The sequence below is a fragment of the Plutella xylostella genome, chromosome 5 (assembly GCF_932276165.1).
Source record: "Plutella xylostella chromosome 5, ilPluXylo3.1, whole genome shotgun sequence".
In the NCBI taxonomy this organism is placed as follows: Eukaryota; Metazoa; Arthropoda; class Insecta; order Lepidoptera; family Plutellidae; genus Plutella; species Plutella xylostella.
Genome location: NC_063985.1, coordinates 4503749 through 4527718, shown reverse-complemented (window position 1 = coordinate 4527718; position 23970 = coordinate 4503749). Strand labels below are relative to the sequence as shown.

Here is a 23970-nt window from a genome sequence, read left to right as displayed (position 1 = left end):
AAAAAGGAAAATAAGAAGAAAGCAAAGACGATGATGGGATAATAAAAATACATAGAAATTTGTTTCCGCAACATAATAAGGTTGCCTGTAAGAGATCGCACTCAGCGATAAGGCCGCCTATTGTACATTAGTTCTAGTCTATAAGTATGTTTTTGGTATGTCTGATTTATGTGGTGTTCAATAAAGCAATATTCTATCCTATCGTACAATGTACTGCTTTATTTTGGCTTTAATTTGTTTTATATTTTTATTTTGATAAGCCTCCAAAAATTACCGAATCGTAGGTGCTGATCAATCAGTCATTTTTACGCTTTGCGCGCCAACAAAAAAGTGTAGCAAGTTGATACGTCCGCCTCCCGCAATGCTAGCGCGCATACTGACCGCTGCCAGACGTGTGGATACGTAGCAAACTGTTCGCCAAACATCCTTTGATCTGGCAAGAAAAACCGACACCGATGCCGAACACTGGCCAACACAAACACAAACAGGCAAACAACGACAAACACCCATCCACACGTCAGTGTTTGCTGTTTGCTGTTTGCCATTGTTCGCCAAGCGTGTGGATGGGGTATTAAATATTAATGTTGTCCGGCCTATTTTAGTTTTGATTTGCCTGCCTTAGGGACTGTAATGCTGGCACCAAACTTAGCTATTCGTATTTGCATATTTACTGGTACTAGCTATCATTATGTGGTAGGTATTTTGTTAAAAAAGTAAGCAAATTCATATTGACCACACATTTAGCAAATATTTATGTTTGAAAAAGACAATCTCAATGACATAGCTCAACATCCGATAGCAAAGAACAAGTATTTCTCTAACCGAAAGTGTAGAGATTTATAGAAATAAAGAAATTAAAATGTTTGTCTGCTGATAAAGCAACGCCGCCCCGGGATGGTTCGAATGTATAAATACAAAATGTATATTTATTATAAATAATAAGGAAAAGGCTAGGAAGAAGAAGAAGAATATATTTATCATTAAAATATATACTGTTTCCGAACCACACACCACATTTAATCTAGCGATTCTGAACGGAACTAGTTGCTGTCAAAAATGTCGGTCAACCCGCAGGTAGTGCAGTTGGGAAACAATGAAAATAATAGAAATGGTAAAAGGACAATGAAACCTTTATTCCAGAAATCATCTGATTGTTCTTACGTATCATGTTATTGGTAAGTAATCTATTTTCATAATATCTACCAACCGCATCATATCTAAAACCAATAAAAAGGCAGATACTTTTCATTTATTTATGACCATAAAAGTTATAATATTTATTTGTTATAGTGAAGAGAATGTGTGGAAACTATGCGAGGATGTAGCTCTGAGAATCCCCGATGAACTGGACAGTTGCTATGTGGTTTTCATTTCGAATTCGTGCCGCACTGTGCCTCTGTGGAGACAAAGGGCAGGACGCGAGGAGGACCGACTAGTTATATGGGTGTGTAATTATTTGTATATGTTTACTATAATTATGTATAATCGCGTGATCAAAACCATTTTATAAATCTACAGTATAATTGTGTACCCACTTATCAGAGCATTTGGTTTCAGGATTACCATGTTATATTTATGTATGCTTTTGACTGCAAGACATGCCTTGTATATGATTTAGATTCAGAGTTGCCTTTTCCAACCTTTTTCCACAAGTATGTGACTGAGACATTGCGCACAGACCAAGTATTGAAATCTGATTTTCACAGGTAAGAAATTATGACTACACATTGTAAAATGATTAAAGTAGACCCTAGAGAATTAATTTAAAAATGAGTTATTTATCAAAACAACTGCTTATAGTTATGTATGTTAGGCAGATCTAATAAGAAAAATAAGCCCTGGTAACCATTTCTGTTATAAGGCAGGGATTGAATATTCAGCTGCATATTTTTACCCTACTATTGCGTTTATAATAATAATAATAAACTAAATGGATTAAATTCCAGGTTCTTCCGTGTAGTGCCTGCTAAGGAATTCCTGCAGCAATTTGCATCAGACCGACGCCACATGAAGAGGCCTGACGGCTCCTGGATAAAACCTCCCCCACCATACCCTCCAATCCGTTCAACAAGTAAGTAAAGAAATGCATGCCATGCAGTACCCAGCACCTAGAATTTTGGTGACTATAGAGCTTCCACTGTTATTGTATTTTTGACATTTCCTTATGTCTGGTAAGTAAAGTTGGTTTACCTTTGCAGTTATCAAATATGTATGGGTTTTGGAATGTCAAAAAACCAATAATATAAGCGTCAATTCACACGTACCACAACCACACCACGTCGCAGCGACAAAATGTGGTCAAGCTGTGGTTACGTGTGAATTGTGTGACAGCGGCTTTTTGCAGTTGCGTTGTGGCAGCGACAAAATGTCGCTGTCATTGCGATGTGGTAACCACGTCGTTGGAAAACAGGTTGCCGCGGTGCCGCCGCCGCGTGGCGGCGTTGCCGTTGCGATGTGGTTGCGTTGTGGTTGCGATGTGGTTGCGATGTGGTCGTATTACACAGGTGGTCGATAACAACGGCAAAATGTGGCACGTGTGAATTGGATTATTCATTGTCAATACAAAATATACGCCCGACCACATCGCGTGGTTGTGGTGTGGTTGTGGCTGTGGTGTGGTTGTGGTACGTCTGAATTGACCCTAATGGGCAGAGTATAGCCTATTAAAATTTTAATTGGCAGTTTAGGAGATACACTTTCAAACAGTTTTTTTTTTGTTTGGCGGCACTAGTTGAACTTGTGTTGAACCTCAATGCCAGATATCATCTAAACTTTATGCCATATTTCATATAAATTGGTCCAGCTGTTTTCTTGTCAAAAAGTGGCAAACATCCAGTCAAACATACAAACTTTCACATATTTGTAGGATTTTTTTATCTTTATCTTTATGTTGTTTCAGCTTCATCCAACAACTTGGACGAGTATATCAACATGGATGCCGAGTCAGGCCCGGGTGAGGTGTTAGGCTTGACAGACTTTGTTAAGCGCTTCTACAAAATAGACAAGTAGTACAAATGATCGCTAGATAGCCCCAATATTAGTTATAAATTTTGTTGCCATTTTGATCTTGATGAGGTGAACGTTTAGTTGTTTTAATGATTGTTAGACCAAATTCATTTTATCTGTTTACCCTTGAGAGATTTAAAAAAATAATATAATATGCACATAAGTATATAACTATTGCCCTCGATAACATAACACATGAAGTGATTTTGCACAATAATATTTTAAAAATACGTAGGTATGTTCTATTTATATTTGTAATAGTCACATTTCTATGTCGGTATTTAACAATATAGAATTGAATTGTATATTTAATTTGATTGATATATCTATTTATTAAAATAATTATAACAATATTAATTATATGAAATAATAATAATTAAATATAAAATACTTGCATAGAAACTGTGGCTAAAATACTAATTAAAGTAAAAATTCTTCCTCTTTTATGTCCTGCAAAGAAATGATATTAGTTAGACTAATTATTATAAAAATATAATATCACATAGTAAGTAATATATGAGATTCTAATAATTTAATCTAACCCTCTTCTTATACCTATATACATTACAATATATTGATAAAAGCTAGATAGTTATTTAATTGATGGTGATAGTCTCTCGCTTGCGAGTTACCTCTGACTACCCCTTCGGGGATTACAGTCGTGAGCATATTATTATAATAATTTATTTATTTTTCAACCAACATGGATCAAAGTGTTAGTAATACATGTACAAGAACAATCACACGACTTAGACATCTATTGTTAGTATAAAAATAGGAACTAATAAACAAAACACGCAACATAAAGTACTTAACTAAGTATGTAAAATTTACATTCCCGGCTTAACCTCCAAAACATGAATCATGCAACAATGGTTCATGTACTGGAGATCAAACCGGTTTGCAAATAATGCGAGGATGGTGTTGGCGCTGGCCCGCACCCTGCGCACCAGCGACGTGCAGCGCTTGCGCATGGTCGCGTGGAAGCAGTCCACCCTCGCGGCGGCGAACATGCCCGAGGCGCTGCAGAACCGGGGCAGCCCCATCAGCACCCTGAACGCATTATTGTATTGGACGCGCAGGGCGTTGTAGGCTCTTTGTGTGTGATTCACCCACAGACTGCTCGTATAGAAGGAAGAACAGTAAGCTCTAAAAAGAGTGATCTTCACTTCTGCTGAGCAACGAGCGAATCTGCGGGCTATCATGTTAGCTCGTACTGACAACGCCCTGCGCTCCCGTTCAATGTCTGCATTGTCTTTCAGGTCGGCGGTTATCACATGACCCAGGTATTTAAATTGCTCCACAATTTTAAGTGGTGAGCCATTTAGTTTTATGGGTGGTACACACGATGGAGCCTTACTACCAACCCGAAACACCATGCATTCACTTTTAGACACATTATATTTTAAGCCGTGGCTGGATGCGTATCGCTCACAAATGCCTAATAGTTTGGTTATACCACAGACCGATGCACTCAGCAGGACCATATCGTCTGCGTAACTTATATTATTGATACAAACATTATCAATATGGCAGCCTACTCTGGTTTCACTGAGCTCCTTTATCAGCGCATTAACGTACAGGTTGAAGAGCTTCGGAGAGGTCAACCCCCCCTGCCTCACCCCGCACTCCAACCTGTACGGCTCGGATAAGGTGTTCGACCATCGTACTACGTTTATCTGACTTTGATACCAGCATTTAAAGATATTATTTAATTCTGGTGGCATCTCAGCCTCCGACAACTTTTGCCACAATATATCGTAGCTAACGAGGTCAAACGCCTTCGATAAATCGAGGAAACACGCGTAAATGGGTGTTCGTCTGCTTGTATAGTACTTGACAGTTTGCTTTAAACATAGAATCGCTGATTCGGTAGAAAGCCCCTGTTTAAAACCAAACTGGTTGTCATGGATGTTTAGGTACTTATCTAGTTCTGAATTGAGCAAACTGTCAAGCACTTTAGCTACAATAGTGGCCAGTGAGATCGGCCTGTAGTTATTTTTGTCGCACTTATCACCCGTTTTATTTTTCACAATTGGGACCACCACGGTCTTCAACATTTCGGCGGGCAAGTATGAATGTGCTATACATAAATTATATAGCATAGCCAAGGTTCTAGGTAGATGTGGGCCGGCGTGTTGAAGGTGCTCGATGCTAAGACCGTCGTGGCCGGGGGATTTACCCCTAGACATAGACTTTATTGCCATGCAAACCTCTTTAGCTGTAAATCTAGTTGTAATCCCCCGACCACCAGGTCCAGTGTCGCTATCCTGCGATGGTCCCAATGGTGATTTTACTGCAAAATGATCTTTAAACATGTCAGCTATACATTTATGATCATTTATACCCTCGACACTCACCGGGAGACCCGGCTTACAATTTAACCTGTTGGTGGACTTCCAAAAGTTACGAAAATCATGGTTAAAATGGTGTTTCGCTAGAATATCCATTTTTATTTTCTGTTCGTTATCTTGACACCATTTAAGACGCGATTTAAAAACTTTACGACTGTCATACATTTCTTTATATACTTGGCCGGCTTTAGGTTTCCCACACCATGCCCACAGCTGAAACTTACACCGGGCCTCGCGATGAGCCGAGCTAACATGCTTATTCCATCCAGCCACCGGCTTTTTCTTTCTCACAGATTTAAATGTGTAACACTTACTAGCCGCCCTGCTCATACAAAGTGTTATGTCGCTATATAACTTATCAATGATAACCATATGATCAACATTCTTACAAGTACATTTACAACAATCAGAACACTCCGTAAGAAAGTCTATGTTACTTAATGTACTGTGACATTCATTATAATATAAATCCATTTGTTCGGGCTTCCTTTCACCCCATATTACAGTATTAATGATTTTGGAGCTGTCACAGGACAATTTCGACCTAATTACATTTAAGTTACATTCTATTATCAAAGGGAAATGATCGGACCACATAACGTCATATTTAACATACACATGAACAATAGAAGGCAACGCGGCTTGAGTAACCACACAGTGATCCAACCACCGTCGTGTCCCGTGGGCTTCACTTACAAACGTGTATGTACCCGATTGTAGCCCTAATTTCGCCACATCGGTTGTAGCCCGATTGTAGCCCTAATTTCGCCACATCGCCACATTATGTATGTATGATAGTCTCTTCAATTTATGTTGTTTGTTCATTGTTATTTTATAGTAAAATGTATTTTTATTTTTTGTTTACTACTAAAAAAGTTGTTTATGAATCTTTGTGTATTACATTGAGTGATAAAATTTTGTATTTAAGTACTTTACAGTAGATTATTATATGGTCGGAGAGTAGCTTTTGTATGTTGTTAAATCTATTTAATAATTTTGTATTTGTAACAACTTTTATACACTCTTTTTAACCTTCCCTAGCACCCCTAGTATTGTAATAAATATACATAAAAATGCCGTTTTGCAAATATAATTAAGTGCCTGGGCGCCATTGAATTTCTACAGTGAAAGGTCCGTTGACCGTAGCTATTGTAGGCATATGCTGGGAGGCAGGCAGGTTCATAGTAGATTGTCGATCCTCTGTCCTGCTCCTGCATACACTCACGAACTATGCGTGTCTCGCCTGTCACACAAGCCATGGTTTCAGAGAGGCTATTCAAATTTAAGCTCATACTTCGAAAACTTATTGAATTTAGAGTTACAGTAATCTTTAAGTTTATTGGTATATTTGATATTCAATTCTAATTACCTTTTTTAGGGCTAAATTAAAATACCTACCTATTAAATTTCAATAGCTTTTCAGTATCTAGCTTGGGCTCAATGAAATGCGTATGTACCTAGTATACGCGTTAATGAGCATATCATGGGGTGTGTTCATACGTGCAGTGAGATCGGTATAAATATATGTTCTATAATTTATACTTACCGTATACATAATAATGATTTATAAATATTGGCGATGATAAATTCATTGCACTAGCAGTTAGCACCAGTGAAATTGTTAATGACATTTAAAAAGCTTTATTTTAATAAGTATTTCCTGCGTTACCACTACTGTTAAAGGTACTTCTGTATTCAAAGCAGAATATATCATATTGCTGAGTCAAATTTCCGACACAGTGAAGTGAATGATTAAGTATTACATTAATCAAAATAATATATTTATGATCATGTGTAGGTATTTTAAAATTGTTACAGTTTTTCCTATTCAAAATAGTCTTTAAGGCAACAATTATGATCCCTCATGCTTTAAAAGTATAATTGTCCCAAAAATATTTTCACTATCTATGATGTAACCGTATAATATTGGGTAGGTACTAGATTTATTAATTAGATAAGATTTTTCTCTCTTTAAAATTTACAATATAGTTATACAAGTCATTGCGACATTTTAAAATTATATAGTACCTAGGTATAATAAATGTGTTGTCTTCGGACCCACAAATACCTGTAATAGTTGGCACGTGATGGTAACTTTTAATAAAAAATTGCCTATAAAACATGAAAGCAGGACATAAATCACATTTCAGGATCACTACAGACTTTGCATTTATTGTTATAGTTTTAATTGTTATTTTAAAACTGTTTGTGATTCTTCAGTAAGGCAGTACAGTTTTTAAATTATTGTATCAATATTCTATCGCTAATTATGCTGTTTCTTCGTAGGTACATGCTAGAGCAGTGAAAAATAAACGCGAATTTGTATGGCGTGTGTGCCGCTAGGTGGCGGCTATGTCGCGCTCTATAAGTTAACATTTAATTTTCACTTGTGGAATGGTTTAAAACATGGTGTAAAACATGTGTAAATTGGGCAACCGATTCGGTCTGTGGCGGTCATGAGCAGATTTTTAAGGGCAGCTTGTGAGGTGGACCATCGTTGTGGAGGTTCACATGCACTTCACCTGAGAATGTCACGTTGTCCATACTGCAATCGAGCTCGTTTCTCAGCCGGTTGAAGGACGTCCTCGTTGTACTATGGAGGTCATGTCCAGGGAGGGAACCCCTCCATTTCTACCTCTTGCAAAACTGCTTTTCGTAAAAGAACTCTGTATTTGTCTTCAACTATAAAAAAAATACTTAAACTATAAAGACTACACGGCCAAGTTTGTGAATTTTCTACTTCTACTACTAATAATTATTATTCTAGTCATTTAAGTACCTACTTCTCTCTATAATATAATTACATGTGTTGACTGCTGTTCTATGCACTAAGGGCGTGACTGGGCTTTTTGAAGAGGGACCAAGTCTATTCAATACATAAAGAAGGGGTTCCATAAGTTTCCAGTGGTCCGTGGTCCAGAAAGAATGTGATTCCAAATCAGTAGGTTTAAATTCAGCCGCTGGTTACGCCTTTACACTTTTTGCAATTATTAGATTTAATACATAATGTTTGTAATCTATACCTTCCCTCTGAAGCCTTTTAATCTACCACTGACTGATTTGTGTGTGATAATATGATGTGCTTGTGCTTTTAATGTACCAAAGTTACCAAGCTAAAATCATGTTTTACTTTTATCAAGCAAATAAAACACAACACGCTGAGCTATGGAATTTTATTTAAACAACATTTTGGTAATAAAATTGATATAAATTAAATAACAGGTGAATATTGGAAAAGTACAACAGCTACATACAGAGTGGCTCACTTCATAGGGTACTAGGAATCACGTTAACATTAAATATACGATAGTCAGTTACCCACACGACACGTTGGATGCTGATGCTGTCGAGTGAGCTTCCCTCTATTATGATCAAAATTTTGGTATGAAAGTTATAATTAGGACGTTAGGACTAGTCCAGAGTGGCACATATATTTAATTCTAACTTTAACATTTCTTTCTATGCATTATTTAAAATAATGGTGATTTCATCACAACAAAAACCATTAGGCGTAATAATAATAACTAAATGACTAGTTTCTGCGTGAAAAATTGTTGCGTAGGTCCAACTTAGATATTTCGGAAATGCCTGCCTGAGTATATTATAAACCATTAAGGACCTCGCGTAAGGCGACATGACCAGTCTACCTAATATAAACCATAGACCGTTATATTGTGTGTGTAACACTAAAGGCTTGTCGCACACTTGGCCGCGACGGCCAATGGTCTAACAAACTGGTTGTGGTCCTCTAGTGCGTGAGGACCCTTACCCAGGATTATCAAATACATGTCTACCTATGCTTAGACACTACTAGTTCTTTGGCGCTTGTCACATAAATAATAGAAAAGAAGGTAAAGGGTCTCGCACTCCTCAAGCCCGTAATTCTTAGCACTACTGTCATTCAACTTAGTCATTAGATAACAAATTTACATGAAAAATTATTTAACATAATAATTATCTCAAGTACTACTACATAGTACCTACCTACCTTATACCACCGAAAGGTACCTATAAAGTCAAATTTAATTTGTGATCGACGTAATTACGGCCTAACATACTATCAATATCCGGTAAACCACACTAATTTCCACAATACAGACTCCATGTCTAAGTAAAAATAATATATTTACTGTCTTAAATGCTGTCCAACTTACAGTAGTTAATATTATTATAACCTTCAACACCTCAGCCGCACTACTTATTCGTCTTAGTAAGCACCTCAGCCCCGTCATCCGTGATGAGTACAGTGTGCTCGGCCTGCGCGGCCCTGGCACTGTCCTCCGTGACCACGGTCCAGCCGTCTTCCAGGATCACCGTGTGTTCACTGCCGTGGGATAAGACTGGCTCTATGGTGAACGTCATGCCCGGCTTCATGAGGCCCGGGTAGCGGTTTACTGGAAATTAATGGTTGTGGTTGTTAAGCTGTTGTTTTAAGGTCACTGCACATATACCCGTAACGGTGAGCGGTGGTAGCTCAGTCGGGTAAGTGCCCGCTTCTCACGCCAGAGATGCGGGTTCGAATCCCGGCGCTGACATATACCAATGAGTTCTTCGAATTTAAGTACAATGTATACCATCGCTCTTACGAAACCTGCATATCTAGATTTAGCACATCTAGATATGTGAACCCACCAACCCGCAGTGGACCAGCGTGGTGGGAAATGGTCCAAGCTTAGGAAGGCAGTTTAGACCTTGGGGATATGCACAAAGGTTCCACTCGAGAGAGCCAGGTGCAGGTACTTACACCCCATAGAGAATAGAATAGAATAGTATGTGTATACCTTTTTTCATTTAACCTTGATCATCACCGCACAGAAGTAATAACAATTATTTTCAGAACTATGCAAAATTTTGGTACTTACACATGTGAAAGATATCAGGTGGTCCATGGAAGTACTCCCCAATACCATGTCCAAGGAAAGCTGGTAACACAGTGAGGGCATTCTGTTTGGCGTATCTGTGGATTGTCGACCCAATCTCACTGAATGGAACATCTGGTCCACAGTTCTTTATAGCCTGCAAAAATAACAAATAAAATAAATATCCTTGTATGATATTTAATAAAAATTAATCAAAATTCAGTTTCATCATTATCAGCCCATAATTATCCACTACTAGACATAGGTATTTTTTCCAAGGAGAGCCAAGCCATAGCACCCTGACCTCTCCCTTTCTCTTCCAGCCACAACTCAGCTTATCAGTTCTATAGATTATGTTTCAGTTTCCATAACTATAAGTGTGTGATAAGAACTTTAATATACTTACAAGATTAAGTGCTTCTTCTGTTATTTTAACGAGTTCAAGACCCCTCTGATCCACATTGCCCACAACAAAGGTTTTGGAGCAATCTCCATGGAAGCCTTTCAAGTACACCTGTCATAATAAGATCATTAATTATTCCTTTATTCACACAGATTTGAACTAGTTATCATCATATAGAATATAGTTAGAATGGGTTCCGCTCATCTCGCATAATCTTTATTGACCAAAACTCATTTCGCATAACTCGTATGGTCTAAACTTTTTTGGCCGAACCATCTCTTTGCCAAGACTTATGTGGCATAAGGCTCGTTTCGTCTAAAACTCTTTGGGCACAATCTTTAAACACCTAAGTTTCGTTTGCTCAAATTTATGTTCGTCTATACCTATGTATAATCTTGTTTCTCGTAATGTTATCTTAATAAATAATATATTAAGTATGTAGTAAATGTACAAATTGTGGTATTTTTCTCCTACATCCCGAAAATCACGATATTGTATGATCAAAAAATCGAAAGTTAACGACCAATGTAATTATTACAAACCCCATGACATCGAAACCTAAAAATAGGTGCGACGACGAGCAAAGCAAGGAGGAGCGTGTTAGGTGCACATGTTCATCAAAACCAAAGCGGAGCGCAGCGAAGCGGAGTGGAGCGTTTTCCAAACAGCGGAAACAATACAAGGCACCAGTTTGCGCTATGTAGGGAGACGCTCCGTCAAAGTTAAAGCCAAACGAATATTATTACTTTGTATAAAACCTATGCCATAGCATTATTAGGCTATTCAAGATTTGGCCATACCATTATTAGGCTAAACAATGTTATGCAAAATAACTTTTTACTAAACGAGATTTATGCCATACGATTTCCGGCGTAAAGAGACTTTGACCAAACGTTACTATGCAATACGAGATTAGGCAAATAAATCTTATGCCAAAAAAGGTAGAACCAGTTAGAATAGGTGATATACAGGGCGAGTCTCTCATAGGTGCACTAACAGTTATCAGTTTAACATCCCCCATGTTCCTTTTTCCCAATCTGATTTTAACTACTAATTAATTTCCTGATTTGATAGGAACTACACACATCTTATTTTTCTAAATCTAAATAGTATTTATTACCAGAATAAACAGTATTTAGAACTTACAGTGATATCAACATTTACAATGTCTCCGTCCTGCAAGGGCCTCAAGTCCGGTATGCCATGGACTGCCACATTGTTTACCGAGGTGCAGACACTTTTAGGAAATCCCTTGTAATGTAGGGGTGAAGGGTAAGCCTCTGCTTCTATTGTGAGGTTGTGGACCCATTCATCTATGTCATCTGTTGTCTTGCCAACCTGGAAAATAAAATATTATTGTATTGTATTATAGATTTGATTAAGAAGAACAAAATATAAAGTCAAGGACAGGAATTTTTTATTTTTTATTTTTAGGACACACTGAGACATTCTAGAGGGTTGTTCATAATTCTCCATCTGAGCAATATAAATTCTCTTTTACATTGTTCTTAGAAATTAATAAGGTAATAAAATATAAAAAGCAAGCAAACCTCCAAGAATTCTTCAACTGAAGCTAAAATATTAGCAGCCAGTTTGCAACTGCGTCTCATTCCCCTGATCTGGTTGATGTCTTTAATCTCAGGCCTGCTGGGCACCACAAGTTCTTGGTGGTGCAACACATAGTTGGGCTTCTCAATGTGATCTGGCACAATCCGACTTGGTGTGCTCTGGACAGGCAACACCTTTTCATATACTCCAAACCTTTTCCTGAAATATAGAACTTTGGTAGTAAGGCACATTATAATGAATTGATCAAATGTACCTGGATAAATTGTAAAAGTACTTTATTCATTAAATAAAAATTTATCTTCAAGCTACATAAGTACATGCTAATAAGAATATAATAAAATTAATGATGGATGACAGATAGTTGTTTTAGTATTACTTACAAAAGCTGTTGTTGGATTCTGGGGTTCAAAACCTTTGGATATCTCATTATCTCCTTTGAAGGGTATGTATAACCAATATCACTATAGCTCAATGTCGCAATTTTGTAATTTTCAGTACCTACGGTTGGGCTACTGGGCTGGTTTTAATTTATAGTATGGAATTAGTATAATGTTATTCAAAGCTATAATAATAATTTGTTTGGGGAGAGTTGTAGACTATAAATTAATGAAAGGCTTACACGTTATTTCTCCAAAATCGACCTATACTTTTAAATACATTGGTAGTTGACTCCATTACAACTTTAATGTAAAGTTTAACACAGGAATCGGTTAAATAATAAAATAATTTTAATGTAAATAATTGTCGGGAAACAGGGAAATTGGAACCGGAAATAATTACTATTATGTCATTGTCAACTTTTTTGACAGATATGACAGACCAAAAAAGTGCTCAAAGATGCGAGGTTGTTATTATTCCGAGGATTGCCTTTGCCTGAGTTTTGCTGCCTGGAGCTTGGAGGTGAGTCTTTGTGCATGATTCATGCTGTATTGGTGGCTATGGCTATGAGCTGCTGTTGTGGGTCAGTGGATCCCTTGCACTTGCAGCGCTGTCGGAAGCTGCCGGACAACACGTCAGAGAAAATAATGCCACATCCGATAATCATTTGTACCTTTGTACCTCGTTGACGTTGTCATGACACTTGATGTCACAGACTGTTTTCTAGCTTCGTTTGTTTTGTTTCGTTTCGATTTCGATCGGTGTGTTTGTGATTTATTGTAAACAAATTACCTATCTACGTTAAATAATTTGCCATGTCTCAAAGTGAGTACTCATTTATAGTCATTACGTACGGTCCAGTTAATTATGTACAAAAGCATTTTCATTAAGTTATAAAACATAATAATGTATGTGGTTTTTCAGACAGTGAAAAGCCTTCCCCTCATCAGGATGTCGTCGACCCTACTGGCCCCGCAGCTCGTAAAGGAGTTCTCATATCATTCAGAACTGGAAAAATAATGGAGATCCCAGAGAAAGATATTGTACGGTAGACTTTATGAGAAAAACTGTAAATGAAAACATAACCTATTCATGCACTGAGATTTATGAAATATTTATATTATTACAGCTTGGCAGATGCAGGTTTGTTGGTGAATTTGAGAAAATAAACAGAATCGGCGAAGGGACGTATGGAATAGTGTGTAAGTTCATTATTTTGTCATTCATATTAAATCAAAACTTTGAAAAGTGTGTTACTTATTGAGTTCTATGAACAGCCTCTGGTATAAGAATTTATGCCAAGCATACTATAGATAGTGCTGAAATTGTAGTCACATTTTTAAATTATATACCTACCTAGTTTTATTTCACTGAATATTTAAATTAATTATCGTAATATGTGTAGGCCTTCTTCATTTATTCCATAAGTCTTTCATTCAGGTTGCATGGACGAGATAACTATTCTTACTATTCTTACTTTAAAATGTAATATTATAACTTTTTCAATAAAGTAATAATGTTAAAATATACCTACATATTACAGATAGAGCAAAGGACAAGTTAAATGGCAGCATTGTTGCCTTGAAGAAAGTCCGTATGGACGTAGAGAAGGATGGCCTGCCCCTGAGCGGACTCCGTGAGATCCAAGTACTGATGTCTTGTAGACACGAGAACATTGTACAACTGAAGGAGGTGCTTGTTGGGAGATCTTTAGAAAGGTTTGAATTTAACATCTAGTCTAGACTAGATTGAATGCTCTAACAAATTACTAAAAATATAAATGTTTATGAAATAGAAAGAATCAATTTCTGCCCGTTCTTTTTTTCATAGCCTTACATGTGTCCCACTGCTTGGCAGAAGCCTCCTTATTATGTACAAAAATCACAATCCTTCAATAATGATTTAAAATTTAGTATTTATGCATGTCCTAACATAAATTCTATTATTTTCAGCATATTCCTATCAATGGAGTACTGTGAGCAAGACTTGGCGTCATTGCTGGACAACATGTCATCGCCATTCACCGAGTCGCAGGTGAAGTGCCTGATGCTGCAGGTCCTGAAGGGCCTGAAGTACTTGCACTCAAACTTCATAGTGCACAGAGACCTCAAGGTGTCCAACCTACTGCTCACTGATAAGGGATGCGTCAAAATCGGTAAGTTGGGTTGAATTTCGCAATATAATTATGAGGAAGCATAGAAATATATGGAGGATTTTTCTAATGTCATGTTCCGAATTTCGACAGCTTCATCATCACGACCCATTACGTCCCCACTGCTGGGGCACGGGTCTCCTTCCAATGAAGGAAGGGTTTAGGCCTAGTCCATTTCGACAGCTTACAGACTAAGAAATAGGCCTCCCTTTGTATACCTACTCTGCATGAACTATGGTGTAAACTATTTTGAAAAAAGAAGTGAAAAATCAGCTAACCTGGTTGACTCACATAAAGCAGCAAGTAATGCATAACTGTGCAGGTGTATTAGTCCTGAGTCTATTCAAAATTATATCGGCATTATTTCTCCTTCTAGCTGACTTCGGTCTAGCGCGTTGGCTGGGCGCCCCCGCGCGCTGCGCCACCCCGCGCGTCGTCACGCTCTGGTACCGCGCGCCCGAGCTGCTCCTACAGGCGCCCAAACAGACGCCCGCCCTGGACATGTGGGCGGCCGGCTGCATCCTGGGGGAGCTGCTGGCTAACAAACCGCTGCTGCCCGGCAGGACCGAGATTGAGCAGTTGGAGCTGATTGTGGATTTGCTTGGTGAGTGACTGTGTGTTAGGAAACAGTACCTGTCTCACAGTGACAATTGTACCTGAGAGGGGTCTATAATAATATAATATAATAATAAGAATCGCCTCTACTCATAGAAGTCCATAGTGGTAACATGTCGCGCATACACAACTACACCCAATCTTGACGATACTGTAGCTTAAGAGGCAGTGAATTGAAAGTAAAAATTCGGGTTAGTTGGCCGTGTGATGCATCCTTGCACATTATTTATTTAGCCTAGTGTGGTGACCACTGTAATTGGTGTTGTAATATCTTTTTAATAAATAAATTCAGATTCTGATTATAATAATAACTACCCACTCCCCAGGCACCCCATCAGACGCTATCTGGCCGGACTTCAGCGCGCTGCCCGCGCTCCAGAACTTCACTCTCAAGCAGCAGCCGTACAACAACCTGAAGCAGCGGTTCCCATGGCTGTCGGCGGCCGGGCTGCGGCTGCTCAACTTCCTCTTCATGTACGACCCCAACAAGCGCGCCACGGCTGAGGAGTGCCTGCAGAGCTCCTACTTCAAGGAGCAGCCTTTGCGTAAGTATTTTTTAGATTGCTGATTATGAAGATGCTTTTGTGTTGTGTATGTTTTTATTTTGCCGTCGAGTATAATGTGTTGATTTATTTTAAATAAAGAACGCCAGCAGTTTACAGAATATACTCATACCTAACTTATTCATAGATAATTACATACGTTGCGCTGATAAATAACAGAAGTTAAAAATAGCGGCGAAATATAGCAAAGGATTCGTCATCTGTAAAACACAAACTCCAAAATAATCTGCATGCCTATTAATAAGATTATGGAGCTTTGAATAAGATTCTAAACAGATGGGCATGGTTTTCTAACATAAAAGTTTATAAATGTAAACTACGTACTTAAACTTAACATACATAGATTCAACTCATTTTTTATTACATTTGTTTCAGCTTGCGACCCCAAGTTGATGCCGAGTTTCCCGCAGCACAGGAACATGAAGGGGTCACAGAAAGCCTCCAACCAGCTGAACCTTCCACTATCAACCCTCAACACCGGCGCTAACGACCAAACCAACAACCTGCCCGCCATCTCCGACCTACTAGGATCGTTGGTCAAGAAACGAAGAGTGGAATAATTATTAACCTAGCTATTTTTAGATTAAGGGACTTGCAGCAGAGCGGTGTGAAACCTATTAGGTATTTTTCGTTGGTTTTCTTTAAGTTTTTTCATAGAAGTCTATGGAATAAAGAGTCAATAGGAAAGTGTTTACGGTGGATTGTAAGCGTGCTGTTGTGTAACTAAACTAGTGTAAGGTACGAATAAAGATTTTAAGTGTCGAAAATTTACGGTTTATTGTTACTATTTATACAGACAGTTTTCAGGAACCAAAATGGGAGTGTATATCCTTTTAAAAGCATATTAATATGTTTTTAATCAGTTTCTTCAGTAGATAGTTCTTCGTCACTGAACTGAAGTGCTTTTTTGAACTTGGGCGTCTGATTCTGAGTAGGGTCACTTTTCTTCACTTTAAGCTTCTCTTTCTGAGAACAAAGTTACTGCTCTAAATATCTCCTCTAGTGTGGGAAAGTGAATCAAGTTAATGAAGAATAGAGTCTAGCATTTCAGGTTAAGTTTCTACATGTAGGGATTAATAGGATATCTATTTGGCATTGTCTAAATTGCCGAAGCATCGACAACCACAGACGTGTGCTCCGGTAAAGAACCCACTTAGACCTTCGAAGGCACGATAGCTGAGATTGTAGAAGAAACATAATGTAAGTAAAATTGTTATCTACTAACAGCATCCTTTTCCTGTTTTTCTATTGTCCTCAACGTCCGAATGCAATGATTACATAAACGTAAATTTTCCATTTTGTTCACAGTTTTTTTGCGATGGTGGTTCTTTAAACTGTAATATAAATACTTAATTAATAAAAATCAGGTATCGGGAGTATAAATAGAGTAACATACTCGTATCTGCTAGCCTAGGTATTAGGTACAACACACAGTTTACATTAATTTTTCAAGAGGTTTACATAGCCACAATGTGATATGTTCACGAATATCGCCTTTTCACTGTTGGTCTGTGACCCAAAGACTCGAAACTCATAGATTTACACAACTCTTAAAACGTAAAGGTATAAGTATCAGCGACTCTGTAAACATCCTACCATTAGCCTGCCTCCGCGACAATTTGCGGCTAATTTGAATGCCCTTACTATGTTCCGTTCTGTAAAGGGCCATCACTTAGCCCTTTCTTATTCCTATACATAAGTTCCATCAAGCCAACATCACTCACATCTTAGCACAATAATCGCACTGTATCTTCTCAGTGCGATGAGTGACGAGATGGGCGCCCAGCTCGCGGTAAGTGGGGTAGCGGTCGGTGCACCGCGGACACAGCACCTTGCCCGAGGACCGGCCGCCGTTGGACACGTGCTCGTGCAGCTCAGACGACGACTGGAAGTTGTGGTGGCAGCTTCTGCACCTGTTGGACAGTGGGCAGGTTAAATTTGTATCTTATGATGGTTTATTTGAACTTGTTTTTCAAGTGACGTAGTGAAACATAACAGACACAGACGTCTTGAACTGCCTTGCCGTATAGGCAGGGGTTTTCTGCATGCACTTTGATCTTAGTGTTATCTCCATAGTCTCCATAGTAAGCCAACCTTAGTAACCGCTGTCAAACTGGCCGTCTGGTAGAATAGAAACAGTATACTTACATGAAGATATTGGCCTGAAGATGGAAAGCCATGTGTTCTATTATCCTCTTAGGGTAGAAGTAATGGAACTTCTTGTTGCAGCACGTCAGGTAGCCGGGGACGCCGTGTCGCTCCTTGTAATGCTTCATTAGAGATTTGAAATGGAAGGCCCTTTCGTGGCAAATACAGCATTCCATGTTGTAGAAGAGTGTTATCTGTTTGTCTAAGTCCGCCCCATGTCGCGCTGGCCTACCGTTTATAAGGACTGTTGGATCTAAAACGTCTATTTTCGTAGTTTCGTCCGGCGATGGTGTTTTGCTTCTCTTTTTTTCTATTTTATTATTATTATTATTTGTAGTTATTTTCTTTGGTGAGCCATCGTTCGAACTGCCGGGACTGGATAGAATACATTGGTCGAGTTTCTCAGTGTTTGCAAACTCTTCCATTGTCAGTGACTCCAGAAATTTCATTTCATTTGGAGTAACTTTCTTGGATACCACAGGCTTTACTGACCTTGTGTCTCCTTGGTCATTGTTTATCGGTTTAGTTTCTCTGGGTGATTTTTTTAATCGAGCTTCTTTGGGTGGCGTTTCGTTCAATATTGGTACTGTGACGGAGATTCGAGCTCTGTCGTCTCTTCTCTGTTTGTGGAAGTCCAAGTACTTCTGGGTTTTGTTAACTTTGATAGAGTACAGGTGCATAGCGACTACTTGTTTCAAACAGTCATGACATATCGCTTTAGGTAGATAGTCGTCTGCCCGCACCTGAAAGATGATGTTCTACTTAGGTGACTAGATAAATAGGTATTAATAGATTGAGAAGATACTTATTTACCTTGAAGAAGGGTTATTTTATGATGTCCATAACTTACATCCATAAGTGTCACGGAATTGGTTATGAGCTGATGTGGCCTAGGCAAATATTATGTAAGTACTTACTTCTTAATTCTTATCAGAGTTTTTTTCTCCCTCAGATACTGTACAGTGTACCTACATGTAGGTAGTTACCTATTTATTAGCAGAACCAAACTAAAATGTACACTAACGTCGTAGATCGGTACTCATACTTTATTAAAGCTTTATTCATCAAAAAGTAAACAAGGCAAGAACTTTAGTTTTAATTAATATCACAGTAAGTACCTAGTAAAATTATGAAAGTTTCATCTCATTGTCTTTCAAACTTTTGTGTCCAGTTGTAGGTAGTTAGAACGTTGCGTAGTAAGTATGTAGATATCTGTGATGTGGGTACTATAGTCATACGACTTATACCTACGTACCGAAACTAAAGACTTACCTATCCAGTCGGCACGGCAAGGTGTTACCGGTGTGAATACTGAACTAATATACAAGTAGGTAAGTACTTACAGTAATATCAAACAGTCGTTTGATCTTCCGTTTCAGCTCAGCACTGAGCGGCTTCAACTTCGACACCTCATTACACAAACACAGGCGACACGACAGCTCACGAACGATTACTTTCTCAAAACTACTGAAGTCATCCATTTCTGATTAATTAAGTATTAACTGTTACATTGTTTCAAAAGTTTTAGAATGAATGTGATGTTTTTCATCACGGGATTTTTTGTAAAGTAATAAATGATAATTTTGTGGTATTTTTGCAATATTTTTGAATTTTTGAAGCTTAAATGCCAAAGTGACGTTCCTTTTATAGAGTAAACTTTCAAAGTCACAAGGTCTTTATTATTCTGAGTCACTATTTTAACTAGATATTTGGTCAATAATAAAACTAATTACTTAGTATAGCCATGGTAGCGGAAGTTTGCCGTGGGTTCAAATCCTGGCATGTTTTTCAACTCGCGACCTAGACCTATCTCGTGGATATAAATGTACTGCGAAAAGTGGGAGGCTCGCTTGCAAGTCACCTTTGACTTCAGGGATTGCAGTCGTGAGCATATTATAGATGATCGATTATAAAGGAGCCTAACAATTTTTACGCGTTCCTTAGCGAAATAGTGTACCTATAGTGTATTAGTGTAATAGATAAGATAGAAAAGTACCTATAGTAAAATCCGTCAGATTAATGTCCTCCTAGCCGAATTTCGGCTACGGCGGCCAATCTCAATTGAGATCAGCCATCTACGCAGGAGTAGATTATAGTGCCCAAGTGTGTGCGCAGTACACAGGAGCACTCTCTGTTCCATCACTCTCATAACCCAATGGGACGGATTGACCGACACGACTGGAGAGAGCTAGGCGCAGGACCGACTGCTTTACATGCCCATCCGACAGCATGGATCGTTTTCACTGTTTCGGACAACAGGTGATCAGCCTTCTATGTCCTAACCAAACTTAGAACCACAATTTAGAAACACAAATTGATGGTCCCACCCGGGAATCGAACCCAGGACCTCTGGGTCATGAAGCGAAGCTTCTACCACTAGACCACAGAGGCAGTTAGATTATATATATATATATTATATATCCGTCAGATTATACCTTGATTATACCTATAATAACTTGGATGTCGGTATAAAAGTGCTTCGTATGAATGCGTAGAGTAGCGGAGGCATGTAGACTTTCTTTTTAAGTGAACGGGACTGGAAAATCGCTTTGCTACAAAAGTGGATTAATTGACCCAGAATACCGGCCACTCACATGAAGCCAATCTTTGACGGCGGCTCCTGTTTCACATTACTTTTGGTTTATACATAGGACGGCAAGCAAATAAGGTTAAAATCAAGGCAATTCGTAGGTACTTCAGGCGGCAATCAAATCGGAAAATTATTATGTGTGGTATACCCTAAGTAAAACAGTTTGATCCCAAAGAGTTTAATTTGATCAACAGTAATAGGTGAAAGTTCGAGTTGGAGTAGAATAACAATACTCGTAATATGGTCATAGATTTCATGCTCTATCTAATCTCAAATATCTGATTAATATAAGGCATTATAGGGTTCAATCGACTGGAAATACCTTCCTCTATCGCCCATTTAAAGGAATACATCGAATAAGCAATCGCCCTGTATAATTATACTCAGCAGTAAACCTCTACATTATAATTAAATAATAATATAAGTACCTTATAATTACACATACAGAGAGGCATATTTAGGAGCCGTAGTTGTTACAAAACAATGTCGACGAGAGTGTGTTCATACTGATTTAATTTAGAAGAAACACAAAGTTCCTGGATAAGCTTTAATAGAAAATCACTACTTCCAGTTACTTCACATAGATAGACCAACCGACTGGATTTACTTATTCCACGATCTACAGTGGGATTAGGAAGTTGAGATTGACTACACTCACTCAAGTTTGTAGAATTGCCCGATCAGCCCTTAAGCCGCAACTAAACATTTGTGGTTACATTCATTCGAGAAGATGAAAAGTAATCGTCGATTTCGTCCATAAGCAAGTAGAAATAAATTTCCTTGATTTCGTTACTTTTAATTTTTGATGGCACTTAGTATAAAATGTTATAAACCTCTTTACAATTTATTTAAAGGTTTGCTTAACGAATCGCTATAACTGAATTTACAAAACCCTAACAAGCTTTATTATTATACCTTTTGCATTAACATTAAAATTTTCTGGGAAATACCACGATACCTGTGTGTATTGTATAATATCTGTTCTGTAATTAGAGCTTATTGAATAAGTATGCATAAGAAAACTTTATGAACTTATTTGGTAAGTACCTATAAGCGAATCCATACAGACATTCATACACAGAAGGGAGTCAAAGTAAGTCCTCTAGTTTCAGCTCTGATATTGAAAAATATAAGAGGCGCTGAAGTTAAAAACACTGTTTTGAAAAATTGAGGTTGTTATTAGTCTCTTCTCGGCGCTAATGGGATTAATTAGAATTACTTCCGGTCCATGGCGCTGGCTGCTCCCATAGTCCACCGCAAGGAGGATATTTATTGGAGTTTCTGGAAAAATAAACGTATGAGAATGTTTTGTGCGATCGTAATCCTTTTTGAAACCGATTAGAAAATCTTTTTACAAACGGTAGGTACTTATGTGAAAAGCCCCTGGAAAGATTTTGGCGGCTAACCGTGGTGCGTTATGTACGTTTCTACAATGTATACCTACGTGGGAGTGTTTATATTATGTTTTTCGTAATAAATAAATAATAATTATGTATGAGAGTACAATAATCCTCATTAACTAGGTTATAATGAGTACCTAGATAATGGGTTAGGGCGCTGAAACAGTTTCAAATAGTAGTCAGCTAAACTACCTATCTAGATAACATTCGTATTTGTAATTCTTTCAAAAATCACATCTTACTAAACATATGTACAGGTACAGTCGAATCAAATGTCTACGTGTTTACGGCGTGTAGTGCCGTAAAGGTTGATTACGAAACGTCTTCATTCCTGAGATACAGCCAACACGTGATCTCCTGAAGATTCAATTTCAGTGCTCATGTCAATCACGATAACAACGCTGATGAGGCTACAGAACTCGTCGGCGAAATTACAAATGAGTTTCTTTCAAACTATTAACAACGTAATACATCGTCGTCGCTGAGTGCCATGCCATTGTACATAGGTACGCCGTACGTAGCTGTAAGCTACGTTCACATTTTCAAATTCCTTACTCAAAATTGTATCAGAGGCGTATTTAAAAAAAAACTTTCCACCTAATTAGTGCCCTAGTCTTACCAATTTCATAATGTTAATAGTAAGTATTATAATTATGCATTCGTATTTAGTGCCAATTTCTCCATTGTCGGTTATCTAACCGAACAGGGACCGTTTATTAATTAAGTATATTGTCATCTCCATATAAAATTCTAGAACTAGATTAAAATTAGATATAATCCTATGTATTAACTTTATTTATACAAGTAATGTAAGGTCCAAAACCAATGCAATATTTAAACTTTTTTACCAGTTGAAGGGTTCAGAAGTTGGCTGGGTTTGATTCCCGGCATGGCAGCTTGTAATTGATTGGTTTTTCCACTCGAGCGGTTGCCCCGGTACGAAGCATACTGAGGCTGCTTTTATAATAGACGGCTAATCTAACAAGCTGCAACCGTCAAGCTCTACCTTTTATATTATTAACGAAAGCTATAATATAAAGTGACTTAGGTTTACTATTCTTTTCCTTTTTTTTAAATTCTTCCTTTTTTTTAATTATTTTTTTGTACACCTTATTACCTATTTTTCCTGTACCTCCTGCGGGTTGACTGGCAGAAAATGCTTTTAGCGTTAAGTCCACCCTTTGTACTTTTATTTGTAATATTTGTACAATAAAGAGTTAAATAAATAAATATAATAATAAAAATGTGCAGGGACATTGACGACCGAATGGCGTAGTGGTTAGTGACCCCGACTACTGAGCCGAAGGTCCCGGGTTCAATTCCCGGCTGGGGCAGATATTTGTTTAAACACAGATATTTGTTCTCGGGTATTGGATGTGCCCGTAAAATGGCAATAGGCCCGCCCCCTATTAAGGCGTCTACACACCAAACCCGCCGATCCGCCGACATGTGTCATGGGGCTGTGTCGGTGAGTTAGTCGGCGGCAAGAAATCAGTACAACTTTTTTAGTTAGTGATTGCAGTGTGTACGAACGTGGAGTGTCGGCGGGCAACTGAGCGTGCGCGTACGCAAGTCGCCAGCCATGCCGCCGACTTGCACGCGCGGGTACGAGTCGCCGACATGATTCTTGAAACAAAGTCGCCGACACCAAGCCGCCGGGCTGTGTCGGCGGGTCGGCGGGTTTGGTGTGTAGACTCCTTTACATTGGGACTAACATAACACTCTGGCGAAAAGTGGGTGCAGCAATGCACCTCTGCCTACCCCGCAAGGGAGTACATTAGTACAAGGTGTGAGTGTGTGTGTGTGTGTAGGGACATCTCACACACGGCCATCCGACCCCAAGCTAGACAGAGCCTGAACTATAATTGTATAAAATGTAAAATAAAATAATGCTACTATAATGTAAATCGTTACCTCTCAAACTACTTATGAC

At 38.4% G+C, this 23970-nt stretch overlaps 4 protein-coding genes across 6 annotated transcripts; 2 read left to right on the top strand and 2 right to left on the bottom strand.

Moving 5' to 3' along the window:
• The first annotated feature begins 1015 nt into the window (after nt 1-1015).
• Nucleotides 1016-3677, top strand: LOC105393360 (protein N-terminal glutamine amidohydrolase). Its single transcript, XM_011565102.3, has 5 exons — nt 1016-1175; nt 1291-1444; nt 1558-1706; nt 1947-2071; nt 2900-3677. Exons 1-5 carry the CDS (start codon nt 1057-1059, stop codon nt 3007-3009), a joined length of 657 nt encoding a protein of 218 aa, XP_011563404.1. The 5' UTR covers nt 1016-1056; the 3' UTR covers nt 3010-3677.
• A 5789-nt stretch (nt 3678-9466) lies between these two features.
• Nucleotides 9467-12975, bottom strand: LOC105398337 (methionine aminopeptidase 1D, mitochondrial). Of its 3 annotated transcripts, XM_038112624.2 has the most exons (7): nt 12811-12957; nt 12572-12708; nt 12173-12389; nt 11769-11960; nt 10626-10733; nt 10223-10376; nt 9467-9754 (listed from the first exon to the last, which is right to left on the bottom strand). In XM_038112624.2, the coding sequence occupies exons 2-7, from the start codon at nt 12616-12618 to the stop codon at nt 9555-9557; spliced, it is 918 nt and encodes a 305-aa protein (XP_037968552.2). In that variant the 5' UTR covers nt 12619-12708; nt 12811-12957; the 3' UTR covers nt 9467-9554. The 3 variants fall into 3 exon arrangements, with proteins under 3 accessions (XP_037968552.2, XP_011568713.2, XP_011568716.3); XM_011570411.3 differs by lacking the exon at nt 12572-12708 and having other exon boundaries at nt 12811-12975; XM_011570414.3 differs by having other exon boundaries at nt 12572-12965.
• A 284-nt stretch (nt 12976-13259) lies between these two features.
• LOC105398326 (cyclin-dependent kinase 10) lies at nt 13260-16670 on the top strand. The gene is made up of 8 exons (XM_011570402.3): nt 13260-13394; nt 13494-13612; nt 13699-13771; nt 14113-14287; nt 14522-14724; nt 15098-15325; nt 15663-15881; nt 16275-16670. The coding sequence occupies exons 1-8, from the start codon at nt 13385-13387 to the stop codon at nt 16457-16459; spliced, it is 1212 nt and encodes a 403-aa protein (XP_011568704.1). The 5' UTR covers nt 13260-13384; the 3' UTR covers nt 16460-16670.
• Nucleotides 16658-19680, bottom strand: LOC105398314 (zinc finger protein weckle). Its single transcript, XM_011570391.3, has 5 exons — nt 19391-19680; nt 18048-18790; nt 17624-17812; nt 17125-17233; nt 16658-16865 (listed from the first exon to the last, which is right to left on the bottom strand). Exons 1-5 carry the CDS (start codon nt 19526-19528, stop codon nt 16755-16757), a joined length of 1290 nt encoding a protein of 429 aa, XP_011568693.3. The 5' UTR covers nt 19529-19680; the 3' UTR covers nt 16658-16754.
• Nucleotides 19681-23970: the final 4290 nt, after the last annotated feature.

What these genes read in the sequence shown, in the direction of transcription:
- LOC105393360 (XM_011565102.3), top strand. Translation starts at nt 1,057, where the DNA reads ATGTCGGTCAACCCGCAGGTAGTGCAGTTGGGAAACAATGAAAATAAT. An exon ending in AGGACCGACTAGTTATATGG is followed by an intron (nt 1,445 to 1,557) that starts GTGTGTAATTAT and finishes ATTTGGTTTCAG; the next exon opens with GATTACCATGTTATATTTAT. An exon ending in TTGAAATCTGATTTTCACAG is followed by an intron (nt 1,707 to 1,946) that starts GTAAGAAATTAT and finishes ATTAAATTCCAG; the next exon opens with GTTCTTCCGTGTAGTGCCTG.
- LOC105398337 (XM_011570411.3), bottom strand. Translation starts at nt 12,866, where the DNA reads ATGGAGTCAACTACCAATGTATTTAAAAGTATAGGTCGATTTTGGAGA. An exon ending in CGATTTTGGAGAAATAACGT is followed by an intron (nt 12,390 to 12,810) that starts GTAAGCCTTTCA and finishes TCTATATTTCAG; the next exon opens with GAAAAGGTTTGGAGTATATG. An exon ending in CAGAAGAAGCACTTAATCTT is followed by an intron (nt 10,377 to 10,625) that starts GTAAGTATATTA and finishes TTATTTTTGCAG; the next exon opens with GCTATAAAGAACTGTGGACC.
- LOC105398326 (XM_011570402.3), top strand. An exon ending in AGGGACGTATGGAATAGTGT is followed by an intron (nt 13,772 to 14,112) that starts GTAAGTTCATTA and finishes TACATATTACAG; the next exon opens with ATAGAGCAAAGGACAAGTTA. An exon ending in TAAGGGATGCGTCAAAATCG is followed by an intron (nt 14,725 to 15,097) that starts GTAAGTTGGGTT and finishes TTCTCCTTCTAG; the next exon opens with CTGACTTCGGTCTAGCGCGT.
- LOC105398314 (XM_011570391.3), bottom strand. Translation starts at nt 19,528, where the DNA reads ATGGATGACTTCAGTAGTTTTGAGAAAGTAATCGTTCGTGAGCTGTCG. An exon ending in AACGACTGTTTGATATTACT is followed by an intron (nt 18,791 to 19,390) that starts GTAAGTACTTAC and finishes ATCATCTTTCAG; the next exon opens with GTGCGGGCAGACGACTATCT. An exon ending in TGCGATTATTGTGCTAAGAT is followed by an intron (nt 17,234 to 17,623) that starts GTGAGTGATGTT and finishes TTTATATTACAG; the next exon opens with TTTAAAGAACCACCATCGCA.